This window comes from Microplitis mediator, chromosome 9 (assembly GCF_029852145.1).
Source record: "Microplitis mediator isolate UGA2020A chromosome 9, iyMicMedi2.1, whole genome shotgun sequence".
NCBI lineage: Eukaryota > Metazoa > Arthropoda > Insecta > Hymenoptera > Braconidae > Microplitis > Microplitis mediator.
In genome coordinates this window covers 13,714,176-13,735,507 of record NC_079977.1, presented here as the reverse complement: position 1 = coordinate 13,735,507, position 21,332 = coordinate 13,714,176, and the positions used below count along the sequence as shown (strand labels likewise).

Here is a 21,332-nt window from a genome sequence, read left to right as displayed (position 1 = left end):
TTCCCGATAAAATTAAGAGCTTTAACTTTAAGGGAATTTTTTTTGTTATAATTGAAACCATTTTGAGAGGTGATCGTAATAAATTCGAAAAATCCTTTTAAGATACACTCTACTGCACATTAACGCACTATTGTCTTATTTAGCAAAGTGCGCTTTAATTTTTTGCAAATATTCATTTGTTCATAAGAAAAACTCGTCCAAAGCTCCTGATTACTGTATTAGTGCAACAAAGATATGCCGATCACCCACTTGGGTGCGAGAGTGAAAAAAGTACGAACTTCTGATAAGGATGCAGAGTGGTTTGATATGTTATTTAAAAAAAATTTTAGCTAAAAATAATAAAAATAATTTTTTTCTTTTTTTTCATCATGCTGTACCCCCAAAATTATAGCAGCTGAAAATCTGTAAAAATTCTGAGGAGTAGCTACTAATAGAAGGAAAAAGTCTACAGAGTTTCAAATTTTTCTAACAATTGCTTTAGCCGGAATAAAAAATTAATCGTTCAATGCCAAAAACCCCGTGTTATTTAAATGGGAAACTTACATCGCTGTGCGGCACGGGTTGAAATTGAGATAGAGACCTGAAACTTTGAGGATATTTTTTTTTATTTATTTCGAACCACATAAGCCTCTGGGAGCATAAAAATTCAAATATGTCCAAAATAAGGACCACCCTAATATATACATACATATATAAATTTTTTAACGAATGGTATTTTTGAACTCTACTCAACTAATTATGATAGTTTATGACGAAATTCCTTGAAAAATCGACCATGAGGACAAATACAATAGTTAGATTTTTAAAAAAATCTAACTAAAAGAAATTTGGAACATTTAATGAATAATATTATGAGTCATTCCGAATAAATAAAGTAAATCGATATTTTTCGTATTTTTAATCACCAATATCTTTTGAAATAATGAATCGATTTTAACGTTCAAGGTGGCAATTGGCGTAGTTTTTCAATCGACTAAGTGAAAAAACAACCGTTAGAAGTTACCCTGATTAGAAAATACGATGAATGACGATTAAAAATGTTTAAATCGTTTTTAATCTTCATGCAAGACCAGAAATTTCAATATTATTTTACGATTAAAGACGATTCATGACGATTAAAAATTTTACATCGTCATGAATCGTTTTTAATCCTCATTCGGGACCAGAAAATGCAATATTATTTTACGATTAAAGACGATTCATGATCAGAAATTCTAAATCGTCGTGAATTTTATTAGAAAAAAAGACTTTTTTGCAATTCTTTTGACAACGGTTTTTCTTAAACGAAAGAACCGAGTGTGATGGTTAGGGTGGCATTCGATGCGGCTCATAAAGTTTTAAACCTGATTAGATTTTGAATTAATTTTCTAATTATTTGATTTTTTATGGCCTCGATCCTTTATTGACTATTTCTACACTTTTTTTGTCCAACGTTTCGCACATAGTATACCTATGGCATCTTCAAGGACCTATTAACATTATTTTAAACCATAATTATAACAACAGTTTTCACAATGTTTTAAAGACTTTTTTTTTTAAATTTAAAATCTATCTATATATTCAATTACCTTAAATGGTTATAGTCATAAGTCAATTTAAATATAACAATTATTGCAAAGATTATCACGGTTTTACAAGACTACTTAAAATCAAATGTCGATAGTTATATCTATATCAAATCTATGGTTTGTATAGAATTTAATTCAATTCATGAAGAATCTGGAACAGAATTCATTTAATTTTATTAAAATACTAGATAATTTATATTATATAAACCAATCACTATGTAATATTTTTATAGGTTAGCTAACTTTGAATCAATTTCTTCGAAACAAAACTTTTTTAAAAAAACTCACGTATGTCTATAATCGAGATTTTAAATTTATCTTGAACTCTTTCTTGAACAACATAATTAATACAATTTATCACCAATTGTGTAGTTGTTGATAAATTGTTAATAAAAATACGTTGTTAGAAGGTCGTCCAAATTGTGTGATGACATTGCACAAATTACAATGAGTATCAGTAATTCAGTACTTAATCGGTAATAACGGAAATGATTGAAATTTAAAATAGCGGTAAAAAAACTTTAAAAAAGTTAAGAAATTTCACTTCAATTTTTTTTCAAATACTTAACTGTTATTAAGTAATTGTATGCAGAGTTGATATTTTCTGAGTCCTTTCTATTATTGACTAAGTTCGTATATCTTTCAATAAAAATTGATTCAAATATTAGTCTTTTCCTGTAATGTCTCTCCTGTTCCAAAACCTTTATGTTGTTAAAGTCAAAGTTATGATTATTTAAAATTCGATGAGTGGTTAACATATTGTGTTTTGACAGACTGAAGTGTTTGAAATTAATCCACCGAGTACATTGCAAGTTATAAAGAAAAAACAGTTTTGAAAAAATTTAAATAAATTTTATTTTTGAAATATCTTCGAACGTACCGTTCCGATTATGCTGAATTCTTCAAAACTTGTTGAAATTAACGAGCCGCTTCGAACGCGACTTCAAAAAGCCAAATCGGTCCATCCGTTCAAAAGTTACAAGAATATTTACATACATGCGTACATACCCACATACATACACTTGGACATCATCTCTAAAATAGTCAGAATAACTTCCTAGAACCTCAAAACGTCAAGATCTGTTAGAAATTCAATTTTTAAAAATCGGACCGAAACCAGTAACTTTCCTTTTTGTGAAATTTTTCAATTTTTTTAGCGAGAAGTTAAAAAAATAGATCTGTAATTATAATAATTTGATTCTGAAACTTTTCAACTGAGATATTCTAATCGAACTATTTGTTTTTTCAACTGCCCGCTATGAAAATTGAAAATTTTCTGAAGTTTGGGAAGTTATCGTTTTCATGCCGTTTTTCGAAAATCAAATTTTCATTAGGTGTCGACGTTTTGAAGTCCTAGAAAGCTATTCTGATTATTTTTAGAATAACGTCCGTGTGTCTGTACACGCGCGCGCGCGCGCGCGTGTGTGTGTGTGTGTGTGTGTGTATATAAACTTTTCATAACTTTTGAACTAATTAACCGATTTGAATGGTTCTAGCGGCAATGGAAAGCTCCAGATTTTTTATTTATGTATTAGCTCACTGAACAGTCTGAAGTAAATGGAACTTCAAGTCAACGATACCATTTCTCACTGTTATGTTTGGTGCTTTGCTATTAGCCTACTTTTTTAGTATTAGAAGTTATTGTTAAATCTTCAAGTTTTTATTGCTCTCTGTTATTTTGTTTATTGTAATCCGACAGATGAACGTACTTTTTACGGTAAATGTATCCCGGGAAAAAATGATCAGACCTGACCATGCCTGTTCATGTATGATCAGGCCTGAAATTAGACCTGATCATGCCTGTTCATGTATGATTAGGCCTGAAATTAGACATGATCAGGCCTGATCATACCTGTCCATGCCTGTTCATGTCTGTTCATGTCTGAAGCGTTGAATACACTCAGGCCTGATCATGCCTGTTTATGTCTGAAGCGTTGAATACACTCAGGCCTGATCATGCCTGTTCATTACTGTTCATGCCTGAAACGTTAAATACAGTCAGGTCTGAACATGCCTATTCATACCTGTCCATGCCTGTTCATGCCTGGTCATGTCTGAAGCGTTAAATACGCTCATGCCTGATCATATCTGTCCATGCCTGGTCATGTCTGTCCATGCCTGTTCATGTCTGTTTATGTCTGAAGCGTTGAATACACTCAGGCCTGATCATGCCTGTTCATGACTGTTCATGTCTGAAGCATTAAATACAGTCAGGTCTGATCATGCCTGTTCATACCTGTCCATGCCTGTTCATGCCTGGTCATGTCTGAAGCGTTAAATACGCTCATGCCTGATCATACCTGTCCATGCCAGGTCATGTCTGTTCATGCCTGTTCATGTCTGAAGCGTTAAATACGCTCAGGCCTGATCATACCTGTCCATGCCTGTTCGTGCTTGGTCATATATGTTCATGTCTGTTCATGGCTGTTCATGTCTGCTCATAGATCTAAAATTTTGTTGACCAAGAATCTATCACGTATAAGATTTTTATTACTTGAAGTTCATACGAAACTTACTTTTCAACTAAGTTTCTTAGGTCAGTGGGTAGCGAGTTACACTTTCGAGTGCAAGGTCCACGGTTCAAATCCTGCACACGCCCGAATTTTTTATTTTTTTTATTTTTATAGCAATAATTATATACATGTATAATTGAATATAGTTATACATAATTATATATAATTATATAAGGCCATTTTTTATATATAATTTTTTTACCCGGATGGGCATGAACAGACATGAACATACCTGATCAGACCTGAACATGCCTCATCAGGCCTGGTCAGGCATGGTCATTTTTCATGTCTGATCAGGCCTAAAGACTCATGCCTGTTCATGTCTGATCATTTTTTCCCGGGATGCTACCTATCATACAACTACCGCAAAATACAATACCGCAATCGTACTTCACCTTTAAACATCGCGATTCACGATATAATACAATAATGCATGGTAAAGTACCGTAATTTGTAATAAAGAACTGTTATCTGCGGAAAAATTCCGTAATTTACGGTGAAATACCATTATCTACGTGAAAAAGCCGTAACTTACAATAGGACTGCCGTAAGTTTCCATAAATCATCGTAATTTATCGTGAATTGCCATAATTCAGATTCACTTGGGTACTTCAGTGACCAACTTCATAATTTTTTCATTTTAGATTCGCCAACTACAAGTGTACATAGACTGCACTTCTAGTAGATCGCTGGTAGAGAAAAACCCGTTACAATATAATAAGGCAATGTGTGTGATGATAGAAGTTAATTATAGCAATATGAAAGAAGGTTAGAATTATAAGAGTGTAATTGATGAAATATAAAATTACCAGTAGCTTTTTTGAAAAATTTTACACATTCTGACATCGCTGCTATACTTCCACACAATGTATCTGTTTTGGCTATATATGCTTGACCAGACTTTATTTCGATATCAAGTTGGCCGAGTCGATGCAAACCTTCTTGTAAGCCAAGTGCGGAAATGGCATCAGTCACAAGTACAAGACCTATAAAAAACAGTTAATTTTTCTGATAAATAAAATATTTATTATAGGTCATAAAATATATTTATTTGAGGAGTAAATGCCATTAGATGCTTAAAATCAACCTCATAAATTTTCATTTTGACAAGTTATCGAAATAGCTAGAATCACGGGATCCAAACGAGTCAATATGGTATCAATTAATGAGCGAATTGTTATTGTCACGTTACAATATTGATTGTAAACAGATACAAGCTACTAAGTAGGCGTCAAGCGCAGAATGCTTTGAGATGGGATTGAATTTTGTTATTAAGCTAACCAAATCAATACCATCCTTATCGTATAAAACTTACATTTACAGCAATGACTGTAGATATTAGAGCGATTCCCCTGTTATGTCAATCGATTTTTCATTTTTTTGAAATTTGATTATTTATTTCGTAAATGAATTTACTGAACTGCTTTTTCAAAATGAGCGAAATCGCAACATGAACTTCACCATCGTTTGTCCCGACATGTACTGGTTATTTTTTTGCAATGATTACGAACGTTTAAACAAAAACATATCATTTTTCACAACCCGTCCGACATGAACCATCCATTTTGTAACATCTACATTAGGGTGACCTAAAAAAACCGACTATTTTTTTTTTCGAGTCTCTTATGAAAATTTGGTGGCTTACAATGTTTTAAGAAGCCTCTCCAAAAAACAGCTCGATAAAAAATTTTCAAGAGGTCGCTCACGAATTTTGAAAATATCAAAAATGATCGAAATTCGGATATTTTATTTCTAAATTTTTTCTTTCTCGTGGCAGCAATAGTTTATATTTGTAAAATCATGACTATGCTGAAAACTTCAGCCCAAAATTTGAATATTTAAACTGTGCTCAAGAATTTTGAATATTAACTGATAATATGTAATTAATACTTTGAAATAGTTTTTGTAATTTTTTATAACTTAATTATAGTCATTTCACTAAAATCTAACTTTTGCATTACCATAAATATACAGGACAGTCTCAAACAATAAAATTTGGTAAGTTTTGAATGAGCGAAAAAACCTAAAAATTGAATTAAAAAATAAAAAAGTATGTAAATAACTTATTATTTCTATTTCTCGGGTTATATTTTCATTCATTGTGATGCAAATTGGTGGTGAAAAAATCGAGAAGCTTTATTATTAATATTCAAGGGTCGCTCGAAAACGTCGAAAAGACAGCACTCGGAAACATTCAAAATTCTTGAGCGACGTTTAAATATTCAAATTTTGGGCTTAAATTTTCAGCGTAGTCATGATTTCACAAATATAAACTATTGCTGCCACGAGAAAGAAAAAAATTCGAATTTCGATCATTTTTGATATTTTCAAAATTCGTGAGCGACCTCTTGAAAATTTGTTATCGAGCTAATTTTTGGAGAGGCTTCTTGAAACATCGTAAACCAACAAATTTTCATAAGAGACTCGAAAAAAAAATAGTCGGTTTTTTAGGGTCACCCTAATCTACATGATATCGATAAAATTCTGTCTTTAAGAGTTCAGGGAAAAATTATTATTCAAGGTATGATCTGGCGACTGATGACTTAGGGTGCATATATTCATGATTTTGCGTGTCTTAATATCGAGATCTATTAACTCCTTTTGGGTCCATTGAAGGATACCGAAAGAGTAGAGTTGTAATGGAACAGCAAGCATGTTTGTCACGGCAACTTTGTTTTTTCCGGAAACCTCTAATGACTAGATTTTCTGGAGTCTCCGCACCCACTCACTGCAGAGGTTCGTTTTGATTTTTGAGACGTCTTGCATAGGACTCTCGTCTATCTCAATATATTTGTATGACTATCCAGTGTTAGCCCTGTAGCCTCTCCGCTCCAGTTTACTGTTTCGGTAGCACATCTAAAGGTCAGCTCGTTATTCCTCCACTTGAACGAATTCATCAGTCGTGAACTCGGTATAATTTACATTGGGGAGTTAACTCTGTCACGTAGCGATTCAAACGTGAATCGCTGCGCGCGCTTTCCCATTTCGCCGTGAATTTAACAACACCTCCTAGCAATTAAAGCGCATTTATTTATTATAAGATTTTATTATATAAGTATTTATAATATTTTGATTAATTATTTAATTATGATTTATTTATGATTTATTGAAATTATTGTTTATTGTATTTATGTTTTGATAATTATTTTGAATTTTGTGTATTAAATCGATATTTTCATTTCAGTTAGTAGCACACGTGCGCGTATATATTGTACAACAATATCGACCGAAGGGAGAGTAAGTCGATATAGTGGGGATAAAACTCAATATATCCCTCCGCCACGTGGTGCACTGAAATAATTATTATTTTATTGTTTAAAGGGTTAATTATGATTATGTTTATGAATGTTGATGAATAATATTATTTAGGTTATTATTATCATATAACTCAGGTCGGATGATACGTTTAAATATTTTATTTTAATTGATAATTTCGGGTCCGAGGTCATTAGAGGGGATAACACGTGAGTGATACCCATCCCTCGGAAAACCGACGCGGAAAATAATTAGAGAGGACCGGGCTATTGTAAAGGTAGGACATGTTGTTGTCCGTGATTTTTTTTTAAGTAAAATTATTCTGGCCCAGTTGCCATAATAAAAGTAATTAAACATTAAAGAGAGTTAATTTGGTGATAATTAGTTTTTTTCGGTATATTGAATTGAAAGTAAAAAGTTTCGGATTAATTGTTATTTAAGACTCCAGAAGTAAATTATTATCAGCGCCGGTAAGTCATCTGTATTATCATTTGTTGCATCGGCTATCGCTGGACCCTCGGTAGAGTTGATCGCGATATTTAATTGATTAATAATTGAACCTGAGTTATTATTTATAATAATAAGTTGAGTATATTCGGCGTATGCCCCACAGTTTGGTATACGTGCGTAGACGCGTCGAATAAATTCCTTAGTGGATTATAGACAAGGATAGCGTTTGACTCCTCGTCTTACGATAGTATTTAAAATATTATTTCTCTGGGTAAAATTTATTTTATACTTTGATGACATGCAACCCAGTGTTGCCAAATATATTTTGAGTTCCCGCGTCTTTCTGTCCCCAGAGTAAATAATATTTAATCAAGAAAGAAATTAGTATTTTTATTTATATGAATATTATATTGAGTATAATCAGTAAAATTTGTAATTAGTAATTTGAATTACCCAGTGGATAATTTAATTGATTTGATTTTTATTATTATTATTTGACTGTAATGAGCATATTATAATTTGTTGAAATTTATTATGATGAATAAGTGTATAGTAAATGATATTTGGTATTGTAAAAGTTATTGGATTTATATTTATAAATATATTTGGATTAAATAATATGAAAGAAGGATACCAGTGATAGCCAAAGTTTGTTTGTTTATTTCCTGGATACATTTTAGTGATAATTAATCTTTATTATTTTTATTCATTATATTTATTTGGTTATATTTCCGCTTGGTGCATACATTCTCGCTCGAAATTCGGTCCCGTGATCTCTCCCCTGATTTGGTATTATTTTTGTCCGTTTTGTAAAAACGGGCTGGCGCCCTCGTGCACTAACCCAGCTTGAGGAGCTGGTTCAGGCACACTTTTATTTTATTTATTGTTTAATATTATTATTTACATATATTTAACTATTATTATTTTGAGTCATATATTTATTATTTATAATTTATAATTTTGTATTACACGTGGGTGACCGCATACGGTTTACCGAATTTATTCGCGTCTCCGTCGCGAATTAAAAAACGGTATACGTTATAACTCAATGTAAAGTTTATGCAGTTAGCAAGGCAGCAGAAGGAAAAAGTATATATCCATATATATTCGGGCAAATCTGAATATATGCCGCATATATGAGACGTTTATTCAAATTAGCCCGTATATATGCCTGGATAATGAAGGGAGTACGACTGTACTGATCTAGTTTATTTAACATCTTTCACCTTATCCCAGGTAACATTTTGGTAAAAAATGTTTTTCACATTTTCACACCTGTATCTAAGTAATTAAATAAAGTCATCCCAGAAAAAGTTTGGGATTTTTTCCCTCCATTATTCTTTCTTCCTCCGTTACAATATTTTGAAAAAGATATTCTGCGCATGCGCAAATCCAAATATTATGGTAGAAGAAGAATAATTGTGGTGCGGAGAAATCCAAATCATTCTATGGAATAATTATACATTAAAATATATAATATGTTGAGACAGTGTGCTTGTCTTATTAGTCCACAGCCTTGCGATATATTTTCGCCTGTCTCGTTACCAACCCAAAGTAAACTATTTCATGTACCAATGTTTCATGGAATGAGGTCCCATAGACGCATAACTGTAGGATAAGTGGAAAGTGAGTCAAATTTTCGACTAAAAACCCTGCAGCCTAGCAACCTAGTTGTTATTTAGGATTAATACTGCGTACTACTAGTAAATGATCATTGTCATTTCAATTTTTTCACGTTTTTTTTACCTACGATAGAAAATTTCAAAATAACTACTTCTAATTTAAAACTTGACAAGAATAACCTTGTGAAGAATCATGTATAAAATGAATAACTTTGTAAAAAATGAATGTGAACTTTACATTTAATTGATGTAACCCTGGCGGTTTTGAATTACCCTAGAAACACCCTGGAATCACGGTGGATCCACGGCGGTTACCCGGTGGGTATTTTGTCATTTTATCACCGTGATTCCACGGTGGTTACACGGTGTACTCACCGTGATTCCACGTGCACCGCGTAATCACCGTGGATACACCGTGTAACCATCGTGTAACCACCGCGTATACACGGTGGTAAAATGGTACAAACCCACCGTGTAACTACCCTGGATCCACCGTGATTCCACCGTGTTTCCACTCCCAGGGTGTTACCAGGCTGTTTCCAGGGTCATTCAAAACCGCCAGGGAAGATAAAATTTTTGAAATCAAATGACATACATAATTTTATTCTTATATTTTTTTATATACAGACGGTAAAAATTTCACACTACTTTTTACTTTCCACGCACATTTTGCTTTACCATGGGACATATTACCAATGAAATAAATTTACTCACTACTGAATTCTACAATTAATTAATGCAAAGGGACCGTAGTCCACCTCCTATTTCGTAAAGGCCGTTTCCGCGCCCTTTTAGGCATGCACGCGCAGCGAGTTCATTCCCATCCCCGACCCAGGCGACACTCTCACCTGAAAAATATAATCGAGTGATGACTAAGGTGGATATTAACTGAATGTATAATCAAAACTCATTACGTGTGGTATTTAACCACAGCCACCACGAGTCCATACCTCTCTTGGGCCAAGCATTACTACCATCTCAGAAAATAAAGAGACTCTGGTCAAAGTGAGCTCGGAAAGGCCCCTTATGATACCAGTCTCCCTGCACTGGTCAACAGTTTGTTCATTCATAAGTGGTGAGACGCAACTTCTCCTCATACTATAATAAGAGTTTCCTCCGTTTGTTATCTTTCGGTTTCGAACAAGCTATTATCCACTTGTTCAGTCCCTGAAGAATTTCCTACTTTCCGAACCTATGTACGCTGTGATTAATTGAGCTAAATTAAAGTACCAAACGTTTCGGGGTAAATACTGAATTCTACAAAAGTCCATAGCAAATTAAGTTGGGAGTGAAGTTAGCTATAGAGCCCCTAGCAGATCCGAAGTACGATAAATTACCGTAATTTACCGTAAAATACCGTAATTTACGGCATTCAGAAGAATTGCCGTAAATGCGGTATTTTAGGTAAAATACAGTATTTTGCATCAAATTTACAGTAAAATTGCAGCAATTCACCGTAAAATGTGATATTTACGGCAAATTACAGTAAATTGCGGTTTTTTGCGGTAATATAGGTAATTTACCGAAATTCGTATCCGCTAGGTACATTAAAAAAGTAAATGCACAAAGGTAAAACGAGTTAGAGCGCCAATGAAAAAAATATAATATACCTCAGTAAAATGAACTACAGCGCGAATTCTAAAAATATAATGCACCATAGTGAAATTAACGGTAGAGCAAATTCTAAAAATATAATGTACCATAGCAAAATAAACTACAAGGCCAGTTCAAAAAATGTAATGTATGACAGTGAAATAATTTAGCAAAGTGATTATAGATTTAGAATATTCAGTTATAAATTTATTCATTGATTACCATAAAAATTAATTGAAGAGCCCTATCCAAAAATTCCCATAGAATTCACTCAAATGCGACAAAAACTGCATAGAAACCAACACAGTCTATAGGATTCTATGCGGTTTTTGTCGCATTTAAGTGGATTCTATGAGAATTTTTGGATAGGGAGTCTACTGTTCAATGTTATGTTTCAGAAGATTTTAGACTGGTAGGATTCTAAATTTTTATCGTGTTGCAGGTACAGATATATACTGGTGGATACAAGGTAGTATGCTTCAAATGTCGTTTTCAAAAGCCTGTGACTTGGTCGAAAATGAACCAAATTACAATTTTATTTTTTTTTGTTTTTAGATGTAGTTTTTGAGAGAAAATACAAAAGAATTATCTATTGGTGGCTGCTATTTTTTCTTCACTTCTTGAAAACAAAGCAAAATTTTTTTGAATATTATCACTTTCATTTTTTTGTTTCTTCTTAATTTTTCAAAGTCTGAGGTCCTGCATAAATACTCAAAAATTTCCAGTGGTGTTTTATGAAATAAGCCCAGCTGGGAAAAACTTTTTTTTTTCAAACGATAAAAAACAATAGCAGGAAAAGTTGGTCTACTCCATGTAGGGCGCAATTTTTTCCGGAATTGATGACAGTTTTATTTGCGTGAAAAAAAAAAAATTATAAACGGCAAACTTCGAGAAAAAGTGAAAAATTTCCTAGATTTTAATATCTTAAATTTTTTTGAAAAAGTACGTTTGAGAAAAATTCAACGTTGACCAATGTTTTAAGATTATTTAAAAATAAAGAATAGTTATCCGTTGAGCAAAATTTTGTGCCATCTATGACTGAAATTTCGACTTTGACCGAGCAATCGAACCTACGCATGGATTAAAACAGAGATCCAGTTTAGACGTCAAGAGTAACGGCAGCATTTTTGTGTTTGAAACAATTTCGATTCCCGATCAAAATAGCAATTGAATTGCGAACAAGAATTACGCGTGAATGAATTGAAGTGTTAATAGAACAGTTGAACCAGCCGAAGCTTTGGTGAAGAAATGATCAACGTGTTTTGGTATAGCACTCGTGAAGTGCTGAAAGTTATCTGTTGAACAAACGAAGTGCGTTATTGTGCATACTTTTGTTTTACAGATATCATTTGATTAATTACGTATGATACTCGGATGAGAGTAATTTTAACGAGTAACCGAGTTACAATTCACTTTGTATTATTTTATCTTATTCGGATGAATTTTGAGAATCACGGATTATCTGTGTCTCATTCGTAATGGCAGTCGAGCCTTGCCATGTAATATATCATGACGTCACTCGTCTCGTCATTAGTTAAGACGTAGGCTGTATGTGTGTGTCGGGAAAATAAAATAATATTCATTTTATTTTGCCAACCGAACTTTGTATTGAGTATGCACTGAGTTGTAAAATAGATCAATTATAATTATTATTTTATCAAGCTTGAATGGGATATAATACCCTTGATGAACTGAAGTGCTATTTGTTTATTTCTTTTCGTTTATATCGAGTCTTGAGCCGAGTACGGCACAATTATTGATTGTTTTTGTACCTGATTATTATTATTTGTGATATCGATCAACTATTTCCTTTTCTGTTCAATATACGATAATTTATCTCTTTTTAATTTTACCATCATTTAATCGTAATCGTAAGTGCCTGGCCTTTCCCCGATCCACCACCCTGACCCGTATGTTGTGAGATTTGTTAATTGGTGATTATTAGATCACCTGGCGCCCAACTTAATAATTATTGAACAAGGTTGCCAATTGTTCGGGTACTCGAACCATTACTCCGGTAGATCCCTGGCAGTGAAAAACCCGTTACAATAGTTTGGAGACAAGGTTTTCGATTTATAATGGATTTTCAAAAGATATTTACATCTTCAGTTTGTTGTGTGACTAGAGTAGGTGATATCCTTGGTGGCCTTAGCTGGGCTTCCGATTTGGCTGCGCATTCCTTTCGTGATGTATTTTCATCTTCACAATCTTTGTCTGTTCATTTGCGTCATTACGATTTTGTTGTCAGTGCCTTTTCCTGGTGAGCACCTTATTCCATTTTTCTTGCCATGCAGTAGTGTCATCCGTCTTACTGGGTAGTATTTAGCTATACTTAAAGACTCAATTACAATTTACATTCTGTTTTACACTTTAAAGCACTTTTAAACACTTCGCAATCACAGAACTCTTATGCTTAGAAGTCGTTACGATTAATGTCGGCGTGGGCCTTGTCAAGTCTTGATACTCTGACTATATCGTTCACATTGTCCAGTACTTAAGCATATTCAATGCCAATGTGAACGCGAGGAAGTCAAACTCTCGATTGTCTGCCTGGCAGTGGCTCGGATACCACTTTTTCACAAAAAGTGAAAGTGGTTTGAAAACAGAAATATCGACGAATATAATATTAATATTATAGCTACGAATTCAAAGATAGAAATTTTAAAGGAAATAATTATTTTCGTCACCAAAATTAATAACTGATAGAAAAATATGCAACTAATTATTTTCGTTAATATAATGGTAAAAAAATTATTTATAATGAATATTACAGTCGAATTCAATTAAGAAGTTACATACTGTGAGCAGGCCCTAAAAAAATCTATTTTTCAAGAATTTTTTTTCGAGACAACCTTTTAATTTATTAAAGTAAAAATTTGTATACACATAATGGTAAATTTTAACTGTATTTTAATTATTTTTTTGTAAAAATAAATATGTTAAAAACTGTATAGCTGATCTCCGGGAGCACTTTTAAAAAAGGCGTCTTGTGGTGAGTAGGATATCTCTTAACTGGATCGTCTAAAATGAAAAAACAAGAAATATTTCGTTTATATAACGTATTATCTCCTAATCAATAAAAAAATCGATTTTTGACCCAATTTTAGGTCTTAAAGTGTTTATAAAATAAAAACTATTTTTCGGTGAGAAAAAACCTTCGATTAACTACTAAAAAAAAGTACTTAAAAGGCTTGTCTTAAAATTTGAGACTGATTGGATCAGCCGTTTCCGAGAAATTTTGCTCACCGACTTTAAAAACACATTTTCGAGAAAACGCATTCAAAGTTTCAAAAGCACTTTACATATAGTAAATTTTTTTTTTTTTCAACTTACATGGAGTCGTCTATTCCAGGGCGATATAATAAACTCCTGGTTAAAAAAACGATTAAAAATTATTCAAAACAATTCAATTTTAATACTGTATAAATTTACATTCATCATTGAGTAAATCATTTTCTTTAATCAGAGACTCCCTGTGGAAAAGGTCTTATAAAATCTCATAAAAAAAATTGGCTATGAGAAAACGATCAGTATTTGTCCACGAAAAATCTCAAAAATTCTGATACAATTATTTTCTCATAGATGGTGGATCAAAAAAATTTTTTTCTTAAAATTCTCATATAAATTATCAGAATCTATAAGAAACAGAAGCTGTAATATTGTGATTATAAGTATTTATAAGTTTTCGAAAAATGTAAAGTTTACAATTGAGTAGATTTTGGAAATGAATAAGATTGTATGAGACGATTTCTGAAGTAATCATACAAGATTTGATACTGATTAATCAATGTGAGTACAGTTATTTTCCATATAGTTTATATGCTAAATTATTGAAATTTTTAGCATGAATTCAAAAAGTTTCTATTATGTATACTCAAGAATATTTGTATGAGTATTTACGCGGAAAATCTTTAGCAATCTATTCACGAAAAATCTATGAAATTGAGTCCGTTTATTTATTCATCAAAAATTACTCAAGTAAACATTAATATTAAATATTAAAGTCATGATGTATTGTGGGATATACCATAGTACAACCCAAACAGGTGCTTGTTGGTCTGTCAAATGACAGAGGAGTACTCGAACAAAATCGTATTGAAATTTGGAATATAACACTTCTGAAATAAATGTCTTACCAGGGACACTACAAATCGTAGGCGCGATCTCGTGGCGAGCACCGAACTACTCCCGCTGCTGCTGCCTAGCACCGGTGACTTTCCCCTTCTCCATATCGATCTTTTCTCCCGAGAAATTTTTTCTCTTGGCTTAAACAACTTTTGTTATTTTGGTCGGAGAATACAAAAAAACTTGCGTGAAAAGAATAGTACTTGTTCCGAGAAATTTTATTCTGTTTAACCAAAAAAATGCAATATCACTACAAAAAAATAATGTATCCTGCACCAAAAAAAAAAAAAAAATGGGGCAAGATACATTACTGGGTTTGTAAAAAATCACATAAAAACTTATATTTTCACTCATTTCCGAACAGTTAAAATATTTAAAGTACAAGAAATAGTGATAATATTAGTATTTTTGGTGTAAATTCTTATAAAAAAAAAATGGAGTTAAGCAATTATTTTTGAATGAATCTGATAAAATTAATATTTTATGTGAATGGAAATTATTTATAAAATCTCATAAGTACTCCATAATATTTTATAAGTAATAGCCTTCTAACTAAAACTTACAAAAACTCATAAATCACATAGCTTTTAAATTAAAATTAAATCTTTTAAGTTTTTACAAGTTAATTCGATTATAGATTTTCTTACTAATTCTCATAAAATTTTTATGAGAAAAAGGTCTGCATTTGTCCATGTGATTCCTGATTCAGTCTCATAAAATTTCGAAGAAATACATGTTAAATATTTTCTCATTAAATATGACAAATATTTTATGATATTCAATAAGATATTATCTCCTAGGATAACTCTTACTAAAACTTATAAATTCTGAAAATTTCGTATAAAAAAATAATCTTATTGAGATTTTGTAAGTATTATAACATCGGAATTCGCCTGATCAATTCTTATTGAAAATACATTAGAATAAACTGTAACAATCTTATAGAAGTGAAAATACTTATTCAATCTTATAATCGTTGGCGGAATTCGAGTCACAAAATCTCATAAATTAAAAAATCTTACTCATTCTTTTAAAAATCTAGTACGGAAATCATGATAGGAAAACATCAAAAGCTTTGACTCATAGATTCTCATAAAAATTCATATGAGAATTTTTTTAAATCTCATAGATATTTTCGAAGCTCATAGATTCTCATAAAAAATATTCAATATCTTATCAGAATTTATGAGAGCTTTTCCACAGGGCTCTTTACTCCTTTGGCAGCTTCTAATAACTCCAGTTGGTGTTGGCTGCGGACCATCATTCCCTTTCGAATTTGCATCGTCACGCGCTGTGCATCCTCTCTTTCAATATATGAATGCGCATTAGGCCCGAGTGACATCCTTATTGCATTCATATAATGCAATAGTGATGCTGTACTTTCATTAAATACGCTGATAGCTATGTATGCAGCCATTTCCACAGTTTTCAAACCAGATGAAACTATTTTTGAAGAAATTGTCCATATCAGTTGATTGTAGCTCTCATTATTGTAGTGTCGAATAAATTCTTTTTTCATAACTTCTTCATCACCGTAAGAAGCAGCTTTCAAATTCCATAAGTACGTTTTGGAGTCACCGAAGGAATTTCCGTACTGCTCTCTAAATTTTTCCATCAAACGCTTGAATAGTTCAACTGCTGCATCGACGTCAATTTTTTCAGAAGACCCTGAATGGTATTCGGTTTTGACTATTGCATTTTAGGAGATGCCCTAATTTCTCTTATTAAGGTTGCTCGGACATAAATGCACTTTGCAAGATCAAAAGCTAATTTTTTGATATGTTATGAATTTGCTATCTCATACGTCTAAATTAATTTTTTGGAATAGGTCTAATTATATATAATCAGATATGTTTATACATGATCATATATGATTATATATAATCATTCATGAACGAATATAGTCATTTTTAGAATCTCATTTACAATATCTGTAAATTATTAATTAAGTAGTTTAATTAGGATTTATTGTCTTCATCAATATAAATGTCGGTTAAAATTAAATAGTAAAAAAAAAAAAATTATTATTCGTTGACTACTATTTTACTACGAGGTCACCAGTCCAATTAATGTCCCACGCCGATGCTGCTTAACTTTGGTTATCGATGGATTGTAGTCTGATCCTCTAGTCTGTTCTACACTTATAATTAAAAAAAGTTTATGGCATTACTTAACTCAAATAATTAAATTGATACTTTATACTTTTAAATTGCTGCCGAAACCTTTGAACATTTTTTAAGTATTGGGGATTTAAGTTTGATTGATAGTTGACAGAATAAAAATTTAATAACTTTGAGATTAAAAAATTGTCATATTATTAAATATATATATATTTATTGGAACTATATACACAATTAAATATTTATAGGTTTCATATCAATAAAGTCTGATCAAATTTAATCATACATAGACATATATAACTACCTATAAGTTTATATCATTTATGTCTGATCAGATCCAATCATATATAAACTTATGCACGACTATACATGAATTTAAATTAGCCATGTCTGATCAGATCTAATCATGTATAGACTTATATATGATTATATATGGGGTTATAACAGCCAGGTATGATTATATCTAATTATATATAGACTCATATATGATCAGATCTGATCATATATAGACTTTTATATGGTTATAAATGGAGTTATAACAGCTATAAGTATGATCATATCTAATTATATATAGGCTCATATATGATCAGACCTGATCATATATAGACTTATATATGATTATATATATGGTTATAACAGCTAGGTATGATCAGATCTAATTATGTATAGGCTTGTATATAATTATATATAATCCCATGTATAATTATATATAATTATATATGATCATATATAATCATATATAATTATCCAAAAACTTTTTTCATCGGGTTATTATATAATTTTGAATGAATTACTTTCTTATAAATACTAAAAAAAAAAAAAACAAAAAATTTTTAAATATGAATTATTATTAAGTAACCTCAAAATCATACCTAATAAGAGATAACTTTATTATGTCATTGATCCGCTATCTTTTTGACATCAGAAAAATGTTATCTTTCAGATGCCTTTTCGAGGAGATCTAAAGGATGCCATTTATAAGCAGTTCCTACAGAGAAATTTTTCCACAAGGGACGGCTTATAAATAGCATTAACTTATATACGTACTGCTTTTAAATCCCTAAACAAGTGTACAGTGTCAAAAATCTGCACTGATAATAATTTATAGCGAAAAAAAAATTTTTTCAATTTTCAAAAATCGAAAAAAAATAGTAATTATGGAAGGCCCACTACCGGACCGGGCTTAAAAGTTGCAGAATGGATAGAAGTTTAAGATAGAAAATTTTCAAGAAAATCGAAGCATACATCTTTTTTTAAAAACACGGTTGAAAACTTAAAATTAAAAAATCTCGATTAAAAACATTTCGTATATTTGTTTTGTATTTTTTGCTGTAAAGATCATCTAAAAACGAAAATTTTGAAATAAAAAACATTGAATTTCGACCATTATTACGAAAGCTATGATCAAAAAACCATAAAAAGAGCGGTTTTAAAAAAAAAATCGATATTTTCTTAACCATTGATCAAAAAAATCTCAAAATTTACTAGGAAACCTCTTTTGAGGGGTACTAGAAAATACCAAAAAATTAAGAAAATCGGAAAAATCAATTTTTGAAACCGTCCGATTTGGCGTGGAATGCCCCATATGTTCATTACGAAAATGAAATTGTTTGAAAATTTTAACTATATGTAACCCTTTAACTCGGATAAGTCTGCGGAGGCACGGAAATTTCCTAAACATTCCGGGAAGGGACATATAAAAATGATGTCTAGCCAAATGTGACTATTGGTTTGACTAGATCTAGCCTTATTTACTCAAATTCAAAAATTACTCAGATATGACTCAATTTCATCGAAAGCGATCGAAGCAAATCTAAATTATTTAATTGACATGTATAGCAAAGAATATAATTGTGTTAGTATTTTTAATCGACATTTTGACATACCCAGGCCATAAGTCAGAAGATTAATTAGAGAAATAATGCTATATTGGAGTAAATATCTATAATTATTTTTGAAGTACATACCTTCAGGGTGTGTTCGATGAGCAATACGCAGTGCTGCTGGGTGTGTATGAACTCCATCAGCAATGATACCGAAATGAATTTTTTTTGAGGATGAAATTTTATCAGATGTTAAAAGACCGACTAAACCAGGATCCCTATGATGAAACTAACCAATGATAATAATTGTTAATCATGAAATTATAAGTCTCGTGAGTTAAAAAGCTGAAATCTACTGAACTTACCGGTAGCATAGCATTGAAAAGATGTGTTATGAATGATGCTCCGTGCTTAACAGCATTTTCACCTTGCTTTAAATTTGCCACTGAATGACCTACGTATTTAATGATTAAACACTACGTTCTATATTTTGGTAATTTTTTTTTTCTTACCTACGGATACTTTTATATTTCTGTCACACAGTTCTCTGATAACTTCGAAAGAATTATCGATTTCGGGTGCTAAAGTTACATAAGAAATATTTTCAAGATCTCCGTAAGCATCAATGACTGTTTGGAATCCCTAAATAAACGTTCAAATCACATAGAAATTAGTTGATAGAATTCGCTAAATCAATGTAAATTACCTACATTATTGAACTGTTTAATGAATATTTCTTGATGTGCACCTTTTTTAGTAGGGCTAATAAATGGGCCTTCAACATGTACACCAAGAACAGTAGCGCCGTGTTTACCACCTGGACTTTTTTTAATTTTTGGTAAAATTTTATGATAAGTTTCATTAGACGATGTAACTAAAGTTGGACAAAATGATGTTACGCCATGTGCTAATAAATTTTTTGCAACTTTATTAATTCCATCTTCAACATGATCAATATTATGTGAAAAATCAACTCCGAAGCCACCTGATTTTGAAAACAACGCATTTAAGGAATATCCATACTAAATACACATGAACATAATAAACGATAATTTACCATTTATTTGGAGGTCGATGTATCCAGGAGAAATAATAGCATTTTGACAGTCAATAACATTTTCGGCTTTAACTTTTTCATCGTAAAAAAGTTTTTCCGGATCAACGATTACTCCGTTAAGTACCCACAAATTATCATAAATTAATTTTCCATTTCTTAATAATTTACAATTATGAAATTGCTGCAAACCATTCATTTTGTCAACTGAAAACAATATACAAACTCAGAAAATATGTTATATTTTACTCTATCCTTTTCAATGAGTATTCAACTATCAAAAATGTAATACTGAAAAATAAAATGAATCTTATGATAAAGATTTTGATAAAAAAGAAATATGGAACAGTAATGATGTGCATGAATAAATATACATACACACACATTTAAGCATATATGTATGAAGAATTCCACAAAAAATAAATTCTCTGTAAAAAAATCGCGTCAAGTGAACCTTAAACATTCATCCATTATTATCTGTGACATTGTTGTTTTTACAAAGAAGACTGCAATCACAAAAAAAAAAATCAAGTAACTGAGATGTAAAATTAAAAAAAATTTTTTTTTTTAATTTGTTGGAAATAAACAAATAGAAAAAAAATTACTTGAACGACCTTGGTTTGTGCAAATAAAATCAACTTTTAGAGAATATGACACGGCTAAATATACCATTTTTAATATGAATGCACACCAAGTACGTACAAATAATGTTTTTTTATACTTGTTTAGTTTCAAAAATTAAAAAAAAAATTGTTTTAAATCTTCCATCATCCCAGTTACTCAGTATTTTTTGCACACCTCAAGCGCGAAAGCGCAGGTGTGCTTTATGGACGGTTTTTTTTTAATTGCAGTCTTTTGTGTAAAAATAATAACGTTATAGATAACAGGGGACGAATGTTTTACGTGTACTTGGCGCGATTTTTTTTACAAAGAATCTGTTTTTGGTTTAATTTTTTTTTTTTTTTTTGTAGAGTAGTTTTTATAATTATTCAAATCAGTCATGAAATTTTGAGCATCTGTGAAAATAAATAGTGAAATGTTTAGAGATATGCAATTACCGTTATTTTCTAAAAGTGTGACGTGACCGTCACTAATACCGTCTTATGACAGTCATTGGCGTCCCAAAATTCTCTGATTGAAAACTGACACGGAGGCGTGTAGCTTGAATAACATGTCAGACAGTAGCTTACACTTTTAAATGCGTAACCC

General features: G+C 31.4%; 1 protein-coding gene across 6 annotated transcripts in view; it reads right to left on the bottom strand.

Annotated features, from left to right (window-relative positions):
- The window catches only part of LOC130674622 (N-acetylglucosamine-6-phosphate deacetylase), a 36,826-nt gene extending 15,494 nt beyond the window's left edge, over nucleotides 1-21,332 (bottom strand). Inside the window, exons 1-8 of one of the 6 annotated variants that reach the window (XM_057480004.1) lie at nucleotides 20,845-21,078; nucleotides 20,502-20,629; nucleotides 20,127-20,330; nucleotides 19,780-20,054; nucleotides 19,582-19,711; nucleotides 19,435-19,523; nucleotides 19,214-19,358; nucleotides 4,891-5,067 (exon numbers count right to left, since the gene is read on the bottom strand). In XM_057480004.1, coding sequence (XP_057335987.1) covers nucleotides 4,891-5,067; nucleotides 19,214-19,358; nucleotides 19,435-19,523; nucleotides 19,582-19,711; nucleotides 19,780-20,054; nucleotides 20,127-20,330; nucleotides 20,502-20,586 — 1,105 coding nt within the window. In that variant the 5' untranslated portion in view covers nucleotides 20,587-20,629; nucleotides 20,845-21,078. Of the gene's footprint in view, nucleotides 1-4,890; nucleotides 5,068-19,213; nucleotides 19,359-19,434; nucleotides 19,524-19,581; nucleotides 19,712-19,779; nucleotides 20,055-20,126; nucleotides 20,415-20,501; nucleotides 21,096-21,181 lie in introns of those variants that run through there. The other 5 variants (XM_057480006.1, XM_057480009.1, XM_057480005.1 and 2 more) reach the window with 5 other exon arrangements.